Genomic DNA, 16,995 nt, shown 5'->3' with positions numbered 1-16,995 from the left:
TATATATGTTTGTATGAGCATAAATATTGTAATAAATAACTTAAAACTACTTAAAAGAAGTTTTTCAATGTATATCAGTTTAGTGATCATAAAAATAATCTTACAAGCCATAGAATGCTAACAAAATTTGACCTGTATGCATCTTACAGATATTTTATTCTGGACATCATTTAAAACCCTTAATATAAATAATGTAAAAAGTAAAGTGTAACATTATTCAGGCCTGTAATTTTCAACAAAGCATAATCATTAATGAAGCTATTTCCATTTTTGCATTAAACAGATAACAAAAAATAATTTCCTACCTTAAAAAGCAATTTAATGGCTACAATATTATCATTTATAATTTTCTAATCCTATTTATGACTAGAAAATTAAAAAGTTAACATTATAATGAAATTAAATTTAGCTTAAACAACACCACTTTACCCGAAAACTGGAACTGTACATGTAGAGAATCACCTAAATGCAAAATTTCCAGCAAAGAAACACCCAAATTCAATATTCAAATGCTTTTGGCCACTACTTTATAACCCCTCTTCAGTTGTTCGAATATTGAATTTGGGTGTTTCTTTGCTGAGAATTTTGCATTTAGGTGTGATTCTCTATATAAATTTGGCTTATTTTTTGCTATTATAATATGCATTATATCAAATTAGTTATCACTTCACGCCGACTTTATAATTATTGTAAAATCACTTACGCGTTGTGGCATTCAGTTTTTTTCTGTTGTTTGGTCACATTAATCAATACTTCATAATTAAATCATCATCCACGATGGAAGCATTTTTTGAGAATATTTTAAATACTTTGGAGGTGAGTAAAAATTCTTTTGTGTTCTCTATTTACCCAATATACTATGTATAGTTTTATAACATGATTTACAAATTTTACTGTATACAATTAAAGATGAAGTAGCTGAGATGGTAAGTGTTGGAACAGTGCATGTGTCTAACTGTCTAACTGAGCAGCTGAGCAGCTGAGCAGCAGTAGTAGCTTAGGATAGACAGATTAGAGTTGACAGTTGTTAAACTATCATGTATAGTGAGTGAGACAATCTTATAATTGCTGATTGACTCACACAAGGAAAGGAAGGTTAACTGATTTTTATATTTCTTATTCTTTTGTATGGAACTGTTACATGGTTGATGATCAGTGGTGTTCTTTCTTGAAGCTTCATAATATATAGTTCATAGTTCATACTTTGTCTATAAAGATGGGGCAAAGTTCTTTATAGAAATTTGATTTATTTGATTTCCTTCAGGGGAGAGGTACAATAACTTTTGTTATCAACCTCTAAAGAAATGTCAAAACAACTTTAGTGTTTTTAACAAATGTGTTTTTAACATTGGTTCTAGTAATTATGTGGATGTGCAATGTGATTTTTACTTTTAAAGGATTGATTTTTTTTTTATTTTTAAATTACATATCAATTAATAATTACTAAACAGAAACATTTTAATTACTTGTTTTATTCGAATAGTGACCATGGCTACTATTTTTAACTACATACTTTCTATGTGGTTACTACTGAAGAGAAGTTAGTATTTCCTTTGCACACATCCATTTATGTTCATTATTAATAAAACATTAAAATGTTTATTTATGAAAATTTTGATGTTTAAAACAAATTATACTTGAAATGACAACTGCTATCTTTTTTATAATGAATATTAATTTCTGAATTCTAGTAATAAGGAAATTGTTAAAAAAGTATTCTTACTATATTGTACATTTAAGATACAGTACAGTAATACCCCGAACTTACGCGATAGGTGGAACCGAATGATAACCGTGTAAGTCGAATTCGCGTAAGTTGGGGTATAATTTCACAATTTGTGTAAAATCCAAGTCGGATGTATGTAAGCTAATAAATGTTCTGGTTAATCTTATCTCGTCTTTTAATTCGTTTATGGTTACAAAAAATCACCACATAGTCCCCGTAGATATAACAAACACAGAAATAAATAATACAAAATAAATTGTAGCTATGTGTCAATTCTGCGCGACATGCCTGAACATGTAAGCTGAACAACAGTGTGGGGGGAATGAGTAATCAAGAGTTGCGTGGCACTCAAACAAAAGACGAATCAACAAGATTTAAAAATCGCGTAACTCCAGGTTCGCGTAAGTCGGGGTAGCATAAGTCGAGGTATTACTCTATTTCATTTTCTATTCAGTAATGTTTTCAGCCATTTTTTATGACTTTTTTCAGGAAACAGACTTTTTGTGCTGCTTATAAAAGTCATTCATCGAGTTTATCATTTTACATAACAGTATTTAATTAATTTCAAATTGTTTTCCTAAGCTTTCGGGAGGTCAGTTATTATTTCAAGCTTTACAGACAAGATGTGGTCATTATTCGAATAAAAATGGCATGTTATAAAATTGAACAAATCAAATCTATTATTATAAAANTTTGTATTGATAAACCCTAGTTTATCGAATTTGACATTCATTAAATATTTTCCTACTATTGATACATGTCGTTTGTCTCGTGTAAAAATCCTCGTGTAACCGTAGCCTTTTACCCTACTCTTTGTCCAGAGTAACCTCGGTGCTCCTAGGATACTACAATACCAATATAGAGCCATTGATTACACAAAATATTGTCAGCTTGACTTTTTGGCAGAATCTTACGTCTTAAATTTTTTGTTGATGTGCTTCCACTGCAATGATTGTCTTTTACTCCAGGTTGATACTGGTGCATCCAGGACTCATCTCCTGTCATAATTCAATGGAGTGAAGTGTCTCCTTCATGAGCATAATAATTCAAGTGCTAAGCAAGAAACAAGAAAATTATCATCCAGATGTTAAACAATGTACAAGTATCGCTATAAACTACTAGCGCTTTCGACAAAACTATTTTCGTCTTCTTCAGGCAGATGAAATGGTTAATATCCTTTTATCGAATAACAATTTTGAACTACTCTAACAGCAAAACAGCTTTGGAATATAACTAAAAATGGAACTAAGTATAGAGAACTTGAATAATAATTGCGTGGTGCCAATGTGCATGTGCAAAAAAATTTTTTTTGTTTTACATGAATGTGGAGCTAGCGATGATATCTTAATTTGTTATATAAATTGATACTTGTACGTTGTTTAATGCCTGGATGATAATTTTCTCATTTCTTGCTTATCTATTGATCGGCATTAGGTCCAATATCTTTCACTTTTAACTCAAGTGCTTCTGACAAATTGCCTGCTGTGCATGCTTATGGTCAATGGAGAACTGGCTTGCAACCCATCTGCTATATACTTTTTTTATACCTGAGGTCATCATGCAGTATTATATGCAGAGCCATGACTCATGTTGAATTCTACAGAAATTTTATCAATAGTAACTTATCTGTAGTCAAGGATTTGCTACCTCAGTTGATCTATCACTCTTGTGTTCATCACCGATATTTTGTCTTCTGTTTTTAAATCTTTCACCCATTCATATTCTTTCCCCTGACTCAAACAACTGTCTTCATACTGAACCTTCATTCCCCTGTACATTTCAGGTTTTACTGCCTCTGACCATAAAAAACAAATGACACTTCATTGCTCTTCCACTGTGCAATTTGACAGTGGAACATCCATGTTGTATGAGCTATTGTCCAGGCACATACTGCTCAATGATCACAACCCCTATATGGTATAATGCTAAGGAGTCATTTTGTGTCCTGCTATAAGATTTTTCACAGTGCATGCATCTCCATCAATTTTAGATTAAAATTCCTGTTATTTAATGACTTTCCTTCATACATGCTTTCCTCCACAGTCATAATTTATTACTGGCAATATTTGTAATGTATATATTTGATTATTGCTTACTTTTATAAAAATACCAAAAAAAACCAAAAATAAAAAAAATAATTTTTATGGTTTTGTGATGAACATGTTGTATGCATTTAAATTTATGGAATGTTGTTAGATCAAATCTCTAAAGAACATTTGTTTTTCAGAATATCTTCAGATTTGGTACCTTTTTGTATGCTTCATGCTTTTGTTTTCCATTAAATAACTTGCTGGTCATATACAGTCAACCTCCCTATAACACGCTAGATACGTTCTGGTTTTTATGAATCCATTTTCTATGATTTCCAGCCAATCACAGCCCAGCACGTATGCAGTTTACAGACTATGGCTGTTTGAAAGGTTTCTTCCATAAAATTAATCGATTCTAGACTAATTCGACTCAACATTTCCAAAATATGTATAATTTTTTGGGAATAATCCATATAAACTATGCTATAAACAAAAAATTGTAGGATTACTTACCGAGTGCACACCATTCGACCGTGCCATTGCTTAAGCTTGTTTTCATCGTGGAACTTGTCATCAAATGGCGCTCGCGTGCTTCCTGATAAATTATTTTTTTGTGAAAAATTTGCTGAACTTTGGAGACATCATTAATATAAATATAATTTTTATGGACGTTAAATAATAAATGGTTTTTAGTATGCTGCTCGTTTAAACTCAACGGTTTGTACAATATCCTCTATTGGTCTAGATTTGACCAATCCTGTCGTGACACGAGTCGGCGATGACGTTTTACCAAATTATATGAGTTTTTTTTAGCATGTTTGTACAAATACTGTCGCAATTTTTTCGCCGTGATATAGGAATCTGAACTATAGGAACCCGTGTTATAGGGGAGTCAACTGTATAGTGTGTTTATTTTGTCATTTTATCTAACAATTTGAGTTAATTACACTTGGTAATTTATTGTTTGGTTTAAAATGTAGCCAGTATTGTATTTTTCTTTTACTCTTTCTGCCCTATGGGCAGTAAGAGGACTTTTTAATTAAGCCCATCATGGCCCACAAAAACAAATGGATGGAACCCAACATAATTCAGGACAGATCACTCTCTGAAAAATTCCTGGGGTTTTTCACTCCTCCCAGATTTGTTCCTCAGTCTTCCATAGTGGAAGCTGACACCTTAATCACTCAGCTATCTGGCCATCTGTACATATTACTACATAATTTATTAAGTAAAGTTTATTGTATAAAGAATTGTTATTATACCTGCAAATATCTGGAATAAATAAATCCAATTTTTCATATCTCGATTTCCTGAAAGGGGGCCACATTTCTCCCACTATTTAAAATATAAAATTCATAAAAATTACTGATTACATTTCAATAATAAGAAATAATTATATATTCTGAAGTTATATTTTCTTATTATTATTACACTTTGCAAGAGCTATATTAAGTTTAATAAATTTCAATAATAATATCAAATTATCATAATCTAATATTTAAAATAATTAATTGCAAACCAATTTATATAAAGTAATTTTGAAATATGAAAAAGTATTTAATGGTTTTTCTGTGTTTTAGAATTACTCTAAGGTTGACTGTATTATTTTAAAAGTGAATTTTGCGACTCGTGCATTGTATATGCAAGTGTAGAACAGTATTTAATTTTTTTACTTTTATGAAAATAAGAACTGACTACAATTTATCTATATTCTGATATGCAAATTTAGCATTCTATATTAAATTCTTTCTATAATAATGATCTCAATTTCTGTGAATGAATATTTTTATTATAATAATAATAGTTGGAGAAAATTAATTTTAACAATTTTAGCAATTAACATATTTTATTTGATTTTTCATATTTTAAAAAGACATACAATTGTTTTCTTATAACATACAATGTACTGAAAATTTAGTAATATGTAACTTACTTGATCCATCGATTTGATTGCAAGGTGTCTGCCATATTGTAACATTACTGAAATGTGAAAAAGACAAATTATTTTTTTTTCAATACGATTATAATTTCGAAAAATATTAAAAATCAATTTTCCGTTTGATTCACAAGGCTTTTTAGGATTATCCTAAAGCACAAACCTTTCAAAATGTTGCTAATTTGAACTAGACATTAGAGTTGGATTTATGGACAAGAAATTATATATGAAAAGTCACTTATATATTACATTACTTGTTAAAGATAATTCATAATACAGGAATCATCGAAAAACTACATAATGCTATATTTTTACTTTTCAACTATCATTCCACCTCCTGTAATACTACACAATTGGCTCCATTGGGAATGTGTAGCAGAATCAGTATGCTGTATTACCACACAATTTGTGATCACATTTCTAATTTATATTTTGCTCTTATGTTTGAAAAATTTACAATTTACACATGGTTTTTTTTTTGAAAGAATTAATCTATTTTAGTGTAAACATCACAGAGAGACTAAGGCACCATAAACTATGAATATACTCATGCAATGCTAGAGACATTTATCTAAATACAAAAGATCCTTTCTGCAATTGAATAAATGTTTAAGTGAATATCCTATATATTTTTCCTATAGTAGAAAACTATGATGGTAGTTCCTGTTTTGATAGGAATTTATCTGTGTAGGATTTTTTAATTGCATTTTCACCTATTTTGAACCAATGTTCTAGAATTTGGTGGTCATGTTGTGGGTTGAACTTGACAGCTAGTTAAACTAGCTGAAAATATTTACTTACCTAAAATTGAATGCTAGATGATAAAGGTTTTATGATTTTAATACAGTAGTGTCGTTTATCTGAAAGTCGGTTATCTGAAAGAATTCCAGTTGGCAAATTTAAATTTTTGCTAGTGCTGTGGCGCTGCAATCTTTGGCTATGTCTTGGGCTGCTCCAATATTTTTTATGTTTGTGTATGTGTTTTAGCTGGCAGCACTAGCACTTTTGTATGCTGTTTTCTGAGCACTGTGTGTCATGCCGAATCGAACGTTTTTGATACTAGATTAACTCCTAAAGTATTTTTTTTGTTGTTTTTATTTTCAATATATTTATTTTGTTTGTAAAAACTAAAAAAATAATTTTTAACGATAAAATAGCCACGATTATTATTTTAAAAAGTTTACGTTAGGCTTAACATCGATGAAAATTCAATGCGAAGTGACATGCAACGGAGAAAAATTTCAACATGTGATAGGTTAATATATTTTTTTGTACACAATCGGTTATCCGAAAAATAAGTTATCCGAACAACCCTAGTCCCCAACTGATTCGGATAAACGACGCTCTACTGTCTTTTATTTCTTAATCCAACAGTAATTATGGTAATGAATTAATGAATATGTGCAACTACTGAAAAATGCAATGCTTAACAGTAAAACACTCCACATTAACCAGCATTAAACTGTTTAATTCATGTTTTAATGTATTTGTGGAGTGTTTTACTATGAATATTGGCATGCTAAAATATGTTAAATAACTATTAAAAATAAAATTGATTTAAGAATATATAAATATAAAACAATGAGCTTACCTGTCACCATTCCAATTATCTACAGATCCATAATTTTGAATTCCTTTTTCACCAGTAAAGATATTAAAAGTAAAATTTCCATCAGATTCATTTTTCTAAAGACATTTTAAAATATTAATAATTTGCTTTGAGTTTTAAGTTATTAAATAGAATATTTTGATATATAATATAAAAAAATCCTACTATTAAAAAGATTTATTTAAACTATTTAAGAAAAGGTTCTACAAATCAGGCAAATACATTAAGTTTTGCATCTGCTGACTCTATAGACACAGTTATAAAGATTACTATATGTTATTTTGATTAATATCTGTTTCTATTTTTTTAATTAATCTGTCATTTAGTATTTCAATAATTTACTTAATCTATATTCTTGCATGTTATATTGAAGGGATTTGATATTTCATATTAGCTATGTTGTCTATCCAATAATTTTATAAACATTTTGCAAAACTTTGCTTGAAGATGCTTTGTTCAAAACATTTGAACAAAGCATCTTCCTTAAATGTGAGTTTTGTTTCTTTTCTTTTCTCTGTGTGGGCACTGAGAGGTTCTTTCTCTATAATCATCATTAGTTTGACCAGATTCACAATAGGGCAGCTGGATATTGAAGGATGAGTTCCAACATATCCTGGACAGACCCATCTGTGAAAAATTCCTGGGAGCTTTTACCTGATCAGATTTGATTCCAGGTTCCCAGAGAGATAGGCTTTCACTTTAACCCATCGGCTATGTAGCTGAGGGGATTATGTGTTTAGAGAACTTTTAATCCTCAGATTCATCACTTGAAAAATTACATTTGAAGATAAAGTTTAAAACCTTAAAAAAAATGTTTATATTATATTAGTAAGTATGGTTACTTGTTTTTGAATCATTATATATCTTATGTAATCAGAGTATTTAGTTTTGTTTCATTTTTTTACTTTACTTTTATCAATAACTTTATTAGTTCTGGAATTACCAATGAAACAGAAATGTAGCAATGTTAATAAGTCATTGACATTTTGCTATATATAGTTACAGATAAATGTTGTTAGGAAAAATATACTATTGTAAAAGTAATCAACATTATTCCATTTCATTAATATATTTACAAATGGTAATATGTATAAATATGAAATATTTGTATATATAAAATGTCATACCAGAGGAAGTTTAATTTATTTTTTTCATGGTGTGATTTCAAGTTTACAAAATTGTTACACTTGAGAGCTGTAGCTTTTTGAATATGATAATAATATAAGTGCTTTATAATAGTTAAAATGCTATATTCAGTTCTGTTTTAATCAAATTATTATTATTTTTTTCAGTTGAAATGATTTTTCATCTGTTCTAGTGCAAAAATAGAAACATTTTCATTAACAACTATATACAAATTAAAAACTTATTATCTCAGCTTGATATTTGTTATACAGGCTACAAGCATCCACAACATTGGTAATCCCATTTCTAAAAATCAGATGTTCTATAATAAAATATTAACTAGGAGCTATTTTCTATAATTTTAAATAGGAAAAATTACGTAAACCAACATCTATAAACCTGATGTACTGTACATACATAATATGCCAACAACTACTCAATTATATTGGGCTATTATATTGCGATTATTTTAAAATTAATTACTAAATAATCTGTCAGTAGAGAGGGGCATTAAAAGAAAAGTTACCATCAATAAGACAAAATGCTAATAATTTTTAAGGAGCCAGTTTATTATTTGATAAAACAATTTTTTGAGATTACTCTATCTCATTGTCAGATCCAAACTTAATAAAATTAAAAATCAAATGTAAAAACAAAGACCTACTAGCAGTTAAATAACAAAAACTTTAAAGAGATAACTTTTAAATTTTTTTCTTATTAAACTGGTACCTATCTATGAAAACATTAAATGAGATGTTGTGCAGGATATGCCTGTATTAGTATTTAAGAACTTGTCAGATACTTGCCTAATAAAAATAGCTCATTTGGCAGTTAATTTTGCATTGAGTTTTAATATCAGCAATATTAACAAACTATTGTATGCTACTATTTGTCAGTGACATATTTCTACAGTATTATTCTGAAGAAGATTAGTAAATATGTGTATAGCAACAATAAAGATATTAATACTTAAGGCAAATTTGTGAAAACAAACAATGAATAATATAAGTATATGGCGGATTTGGCCCATAAGCCACAAATAAACAATTTTCTCAGTCATTTTCAAACAATATACAATAAATAAAATTAACTTGAATTTTTATTTCGTTTATCTTATTAATAATAAAATAATATATGTATGCATATATTAAGGTGACCAGATGTCCCACTTTTGGTGGACAGTGCCAATTTTCAACAATTTGTCCTGCATCTGTGGACATCTGATAAATCACAATTTTAAGTGTTGAGACTTTGAAAGCCATATTATGTTTGAAATATAATTTTACAAGTAAAAATAATAAGTTTGATATGGCCAACAATTATTTAATATTGATATAATAAATATAAGTACAACTTTTTACAAAGAAAAAGTTTTTGTTTCAGTCATTTCTTTTGTTGTTCACACCATCAGCAGTCCATAAAAATCACAAATACTCATGGAGACGACCTTCCTTTTTAGGCTACTGCCTTCTAGTTAAAATACAAAAATGATAAAAGCATCATCTGGTGTTCTTGCCACAATCACATAATACATTTTAAGTAAAAATAATAAGTTTGACATGGCCAATGAAGAAGGTCGTCTTCGTGAGTATTTGTGATTTTTATGAACTTCTGATGGTGTGAACAACGAAAGAAATGACTGAAACAAAAAATTTTTTTCTTTGTAAAAAGTTGTACTTATATTTATTATATCAATAATTTTACAAATTCTTGCGAAAAATTTCATGACATTTTAAACGACAGCAATCTATTAAAAAAAAATTCACTCAACTGAGAAATATGTGAAAGAATAAAGAGTTTTTAAAGATTTATAATAGTATATATATTTATGATATATTGTAAATTGTACATATGTTAAAATTTTAAAAAATATAATACAATACAATTTTTGCATTCATTGACAATAAAATTTTGTTGCTCTAGAACAATTCTTTTCAACAAGACAACCACTCTCCCCTGTCAATTTTGTCCCGCTTCACCAATGTTAAAATCTGGTCACCTTAGTATATATGTTTGTATGAGCATAAATATTGTAATAAATAACTTAAAACTACTTAAAAGAAGTTTTTCAATGTATATCAGTTTAGTGATCATAAAAATAATCTTACAAGCCATAGAATGCTAACAAAATTTGACCTGTATGCATCTTACAGATATTTTATTCTGGACATCATTTAAAACCCTTAATATAAATAATGTAAAAAGTAAAGTGTAACATTATTCAGGCCTGTAATTTTCAACAAAGCATAATCATTAATGAAGCTATTTCCATTTTTGCATTAAACAGATAACAAAAAATAATTTCCTACCTTAAAAAGCAATTTAATGGCTACAATATTATCATTTATAATTTTCTAATCCTATTTATGACTAGAAAATTAAAAAGTTAACATTATAATGAAATTAAATTTAGCTTAAACAACACCACTTTACCCGAAAACTGGAACTGTACATGTAGAGAATCACCTAAATGCAAAATTTCCAGCAAAGAAACACCCAAATTCAATATTCAAATGCTTTTGGCCACTACTTTATAACCCCTCTTCAGTTGTTCGAATATTGAATTTGGGTGTTTCTTTGCTGAGAATTTTGCATTTAGGTGTGATTCTCTATATAAATTTGGCTTATTTTTTGCTATTATAATATGCATTATATCAAATTAGTTATCACTTCACGCCGACTTTATAATTATTGTAAAATCACTTACGCGTTGTGGCATTCAGTTTTTTTCTGTTGTTTGGTCACATTAATCAATACTTCATAATTAAATCATCATCCACGATGGAAGCATTTTTTGAGAATATTTTAAATACTTTGGAGGTGAGTAAAAATTCTTTTGTGTTCTCTATTTACCCAATATACTATGTATAGTTTTATAACATGATTTACAAATTTTACTGTATACAATTAAAGATGAAGTAGCTGAGATGGTAAGTGTTGGAACAGTGCATGTGTCTAACTGTCTAACTGAGCAGCTGAGCAGCTGAGCAGCAGTAGTAGCTTAGGATAGACAGATTAGAGTTGACAGTTGTTAAACTATCATGTATAGTGAGTGAGACAATCTTATAATTGCTGATTGACTCACACAAGGAAAGGAAGGTTAACTGATTTTTATATTTCTTATTCTTTTGTATGGAACTGTTACATGGTTGATGATCAGTGGTGTTCTTTCTTGAAGCTTCATAATATATAGTTCATAGTTCATACTTTGTCTATAAAGATGGGGCAAAGTTCTTTATAGAAATTTGATTTATTTGATTTCCTTCAGGGGAGAGGTACAATAACTTTTGTTATCAACCTCTAAAGAAATGTCAAAACAACTTTAGTGTTTTTAACAAATGTGTTTTTAACATTGGTTCTAGTAATTATGTGGATGTGCAATGTGATTTTTACTTTTAAAGGATTGATTTTTTTTTTATTTTTAAATTACATATCAATTAATAATTACTAAACAGAAACATTTTAATTACTTGTTTTATTCGAATAGTGACCATGGCTACTATTTTTAACTACATACTTTCTATGTGGTTACTACTGAAGAGAAGTTAGTATTTCCTTTGCACACATCCATTTATGTTCATTATTAATAAAACATTAAAATGTTTATTTATGAAAATTTTGATGTTTAAAACAAATTATACTTGAAATGACAACTGCTATCTTTTTTATAATGAATATTAATTTCTGAATTCTAGTAATAAGGAAATTGTTAAAAAAGTATTCTTACTATATTGTACATTTAAGATACAGTACAGTAATACCCCGAACTTACGCGATAGGTGGAACCGAATGATAACCGTGTAAGTCGAATTCGCGTAAGTTGGGGTATAATTTCACAATTTGTGTAAAATCCAAGTCGGATGTATGTAAGCTAATAAATGTTCTGGTTAATCTTATCTCGTCTTTTAATTCGTTTATGGTTACAAAAAATCACCACATAGTCCCCGTAGATATAACAAACACAGAAATAAATAATACAAAATAAATTGTAGCTATGTGTCAATTCTGCGCGACATGCCTGAACATGTAAGCTGAACAACAGTGTGGGGGGAATGAGTAATCAAGAGTTGCGTGGCACTCAAACAAAAGACGAATCAACAAGATTTAAAAATCGCGTAACTCCAGGTTCGCGTAAGTCGGGGTAGCATAAGTCGAGGTATTACTCTATTTCATTTTCTATTCAGTAATGTTTTCAGCCATTTTTTATGACTTTTTTCAGGAAACAGACTTTTTGTGCTGCTTATAAAAGTCATTCATCGAGTTTATCATTTTACATAACAGTATTTAATTAATTTCAAATTGTTTTCCTAAGCTTTCGGGAGGTCAGTTATTATTTCAAGCTTTACAGACAAGATGTGGTCATTATTCGAATAAAAATGGCATGTTATAAAATTGAACAAATCAAATCTATTATTATAAAAATTTTAATTTTATTACATAATACAGAATTTTCTAAAAAAAAACTTGTAATCAATCATAAATGCATGAAATAATTTTTGAAAAAAAGTTATTTTCTGCACTTTAAATATTATTTATTATTCAAAACTGTGTAAGTAGTTCATGAATATGTGAAAAGTTGTTTCATGAACATGCTGCTTTTTATTTTAATAGTATAAACTTAAATTTCATTAGATTCTTCCTTCATAATAATTAATATATCATTATATGCATCTAGAGAATTTTATGTATTAAATATATATATATATAAATCTTACCTTGTAAAACCACCCAAATTTTGTAAAAGGCACTAGTTGTGGAAACATTTCTTTCATAACAGCAAGAATTGTGTCGTTATAGCCATCAAATAATAATTCACGTGGCGTTTTTGAAATAAATACTGTACTATTTATATGATGAAAGAATTCACTCATAAAAGTGTTAATGACTGTGTTGTTCATTTTATGAGCTCCGACAGCAGCAGTCTAAATAAAAGTTAAAATATTATCTCTTACTTTATGACTAATTTATGATAAGTCTTTGCCAGCAAAGCCATATTACTACTACTGTAAAATGCAATGTTGAATAGCAAAAAACATTCCAAAAAATCTTAAAAATTGCATTAACCACTTTAATTTCTAAGAATTTTGGCATTGTATCAATCTTATTCATGAGAAAATGCTTATAAATTGAATGACAGTTACATTTGAATAGAAAAAAGATTTTAAATATTTCAGAGTGAATACTTTTTAATGCTAATACCAGACCTTGTAAGTTATATGAAAATAAAATATAAGTTTACAAATCGAATGCAACCATCATTCAATTAGAAAACTTTGCCCGAGGAAGGTCGGTAAAATACGGCCAAAAGCATTAAAAATTAAAGTGGTTAATGCAATTTTTAAAGTTTTTTGGGGTCTTTCTTACTTCATATTATTACTTAAGAATTTAATTTTAATTAAGTGAAAAAATTAAATTTTAAAATTTTAATACATAATTAAATAAATTTCATCAAAATATTAACATTTTTAAAATTAGAATATCATTATATTAAGAAAAATGTTATTGTTATTTGAAGGGTTAAGATCTAAAGTGAATCAAGTCCAAATTAAAATTTATTTTATTACATGTGTTGTATTTAAGTTATTATGTAATTTTTCTGNGCATTTATGCTAATGTTCTTGATACGTTTCGTTATATAAAATAAAGTATAAGTTTCGAAATTTCTAGATTGCTTTATATCCAAAAATATTACCTTAAATTTATTATTATTATATATAAATATATCAATTTTAATTCATTAATATCAATAAGAAAATAAGCTATATGCAATATGACTTATTATAGAGTCTTTAAGGTTATTTTTAAACTTATTTTTTCACTGTTAATCTATTTTATTATAGATTTTTGTCTAGTTTAAAGAATAAAAAGATTTAAAATTTCCCTTCATGAAGATAAATTTTTTGCTCAAGATATAAAAGTATTTTCAAAACTTTATAATTATTAAAATCGTTTATTAATTAAAATTAAAATTATTTTTATATTTTATACACTTATAATTAAAATATAATAATTTGTTAACTTTCTAATTATTTAAAATTGTGTAAATATTTATTAATCTGGATTATATTAACGTTGTTAACAAATTTGAAACGATACAATTAGAAGCTAATTTCTTTGTCTACTTTCTATAATTTCATCGCATATTAATGCTTAAATTATTTATTTATTTATTAAATTGTAACTTAATACAATATTTTAAATTGGTTTCTAAACATTTTCACAAAATATTATTTTTCAAATAAAAATCTTCATTACTTTATACAAATATTTTCATGCAAACACGAATAAGTAGAGCATGATTTGTAACTATACGAGTAGCTCTTTCCGTAAAGAAAGCTCAGATTATATATGTTTCTCTTGGAAAACAGAATCCATTTAACAATATGCACGCGTGCAATGCGCACTAATGAGCACGTTTTCTCCATACTTAAACGTCATACGACCACCGCCCTCTCTAACGCACCTGTATTGAATAGTAGTATCGGTGTAGCAGCGGTTTGGCGTCAAGCTTTTAGTTTCAGTTCTTCTCTTATCCGGCAATATTTTACCAAGAAAACATTCAGCTTGCCACATATCGGTCCATTTGCAACTCTGATATCCCTCCTTTACATTCGACTAGGAATGACATTCTCCATCGTGTACTCGCAATGATGTTTGCAAGCGATTGATGTTTATGCATGATTTTACGGCATTTTATTTTTTATGTGAAGCTTTGTTTTAGAGATGCGCATGCACCAATGTTTTGTTTTGAAATGTTATTCTGTATATTTTTTTATACATTATTGTTATGTTATCTTCTTCTTTTTATTCTGTTGTCAATTTTTAAATTTGAATATATGTATTCCATTTTGTGGAACGCTGATGTTCCAATTCTCCATTTCAACCTGAGGATGGCCTATAGAATAGGTTGAAAATGTTAGTTTTCAATAAAACTATCTCAGCAACAAAAAAGGGGTGTTGTAATTGTTTAAATGATAACTTTTAACTAACTTTTGGCTATCCTGTGAAATATTAATATTATAATTTGTGTAACTTAACATAATAAAAAATGCTTCTTATAGCTTAAAATTTATAATATTGGTGGTTAAATAGTAAAACCATTTCAAATAAAAAGTGTTTGTTATATATTAAATAAGTCTTTACATAGAATTATTAGAATAGATAGGAAACTGATTAGTACACTTGTAAAGAAAACTGTGAAGGATGTAAAAATTATAATATATTTCAACTATTTTTCTTCAAAATTATCAAAAGTTGATAAATACTAAAATGGATTTAAAATACTATTGAGAAAATAGACATGGTTCAAAATTCATTTTAAATTCAACATATTCTCATATGGGAATAAAGTACAGTCGACCCCCCTATAATTACGGTCCCTATAATTACGATTCCTATAAAGATACGAAAAAATATACGTATTTTGGAAATGTTGAGTCGGATTAGTGTAGTATTTTTCCACGCGTTTTTTCTCATTACAGTTTCAGAAAAACATTTTGTAAACAGTTGTCTAATAAAGAAACGTCTTTTTTTATTGTTACATAATACATTTTTTAGGTGAATTTTTTTTGCGGTAGTTTTTGGCTACTTTTTGGCAATACCCTGAAAAAAATTTAACGGATATAGCCATCCATCACTGCCACATGATTGCCCTGGACGAATACATCTGTCCTTTACTGCTGAGTGGTTAAAAGAAGTCTTTTCTGTGACGTCAAAGTAAACACATGGTTTCTATTCTAATGTGAGAGTTAAAGATGTACGAGACAAATTGTTCCAACGAATGTCAATTAAACAATAATTTATTACAACAGGGATTGACAGGTATTACAGAGATGCCCGTCAGAGACAAATACACAGATATGCAACAGGTCTCTACTCTCGTCCGGAATCTTACAATTTTTAATTATCACGGTATAGGTTCTAATCACTAACTTATAATTAACTTATATCTAACTTAATCTAACACTATACTAATAAGAGGAAAAGGAAGGAAGGAAAGAAAAGGTCTACCGGTAGTTAGCACAGGAGGTCCTGATGGTGGTTTCCGATAATTGCGGGGGTTTTCTCGGCCGACTTTGGTATATTAAACATTCCTAGTATGAAATTTGGCACTTAGTTTCCGTAGACTACTATCTCTCATCAATCAAGTCACTAGTCCTCTTCTCTTCTCTTTGGACTACGCTAAACTTCGCACATTGGGCAGGTTCTTTGTCTTAAGCCTGACTTAATGTCCCGACGATATTTTCTTAACCCTTTCTCCTCGTCGTCCAGGCAAAAAGTGTCCTTCTCACCCCTTTGTTCACCTTGTGTACCCCACGGGCAGGGCCGCGCCCTGTTCACGTCGGTAAGCCACCAATCAGGACCCACGAAATTCCCGCTCCTGATCGGGTGACCGGAAATGGTCATTAGTAGAAAGAAGAAGGAAGGAAAAGAACAAAGAATCTTAAATCTAAATACTATAACTATGTATATACAAAATGGCGGACAGCCACATATGCCCTCATCAGGGGAGCTCAAACTCCACAGTGGAGTTTGTGATAGTCCACTCTCCTCCCTCTGAGGTTGTATC

At 28.9% G+C, this 16,995-nt stretch overlaps 1 protein-coding gene across 1 annotated transcript in view; it reads right to left on the bottom strand.

The window, feature by feature from the left end:
• The window catches only part of LOC111618177 (scavenger receptor class B member 1-like), a 64,759-nt gene that overhangs the window by 18,373 nt on the left and 29,391 nt on the right, over positions 1-16,995 (bottom strand). Inside the window, exons 3-6 of the mRNA XM_023359640.1 lie at positions 13,142-13,348; positions 7,284-7,378; positions 5,690-5,736; positions 5,019-5,091 (exon numbers count right to left, since the gene is read on the bottom strand). Of these exons, the coding sequence (XP_023215408.1) occupies positions 5,019-5,091; positions 5,690-5,736; positions 7,284-7,378; positions 13,142-13,348 (422 nt within the window). The remainder of the gene's footprint in view (positions 1-5,018; positions 5,092-5,689; positions 5,737-7,283; positions 7,379-13,141; positions 13,349-16,995) is intronic.

The sequence above is a fragment of the Centruroides sculpturatus genome, unplaced genomic scaffold (assembly GCF_000671375.1).
Source record: "Centruroides sculpturatus isolate CEXI.00-Female unplaced genomic scaffold, Cexi_2.0 scaffold257, whole genome shotgun sequence".
In the NCBI taxonomy this organism is placed as follows: domain Eukaryota; kingdom Metazoa; phylum Arthropoda; class Arachnida; order Scorpiones; family Buthidae; genus Centruroides; species Centruroides sculpturatus.
Note: the sequence above shows the minus strand (reverse complement) of the source record. Positions and strands in the feature narration are given on the sequence as shown.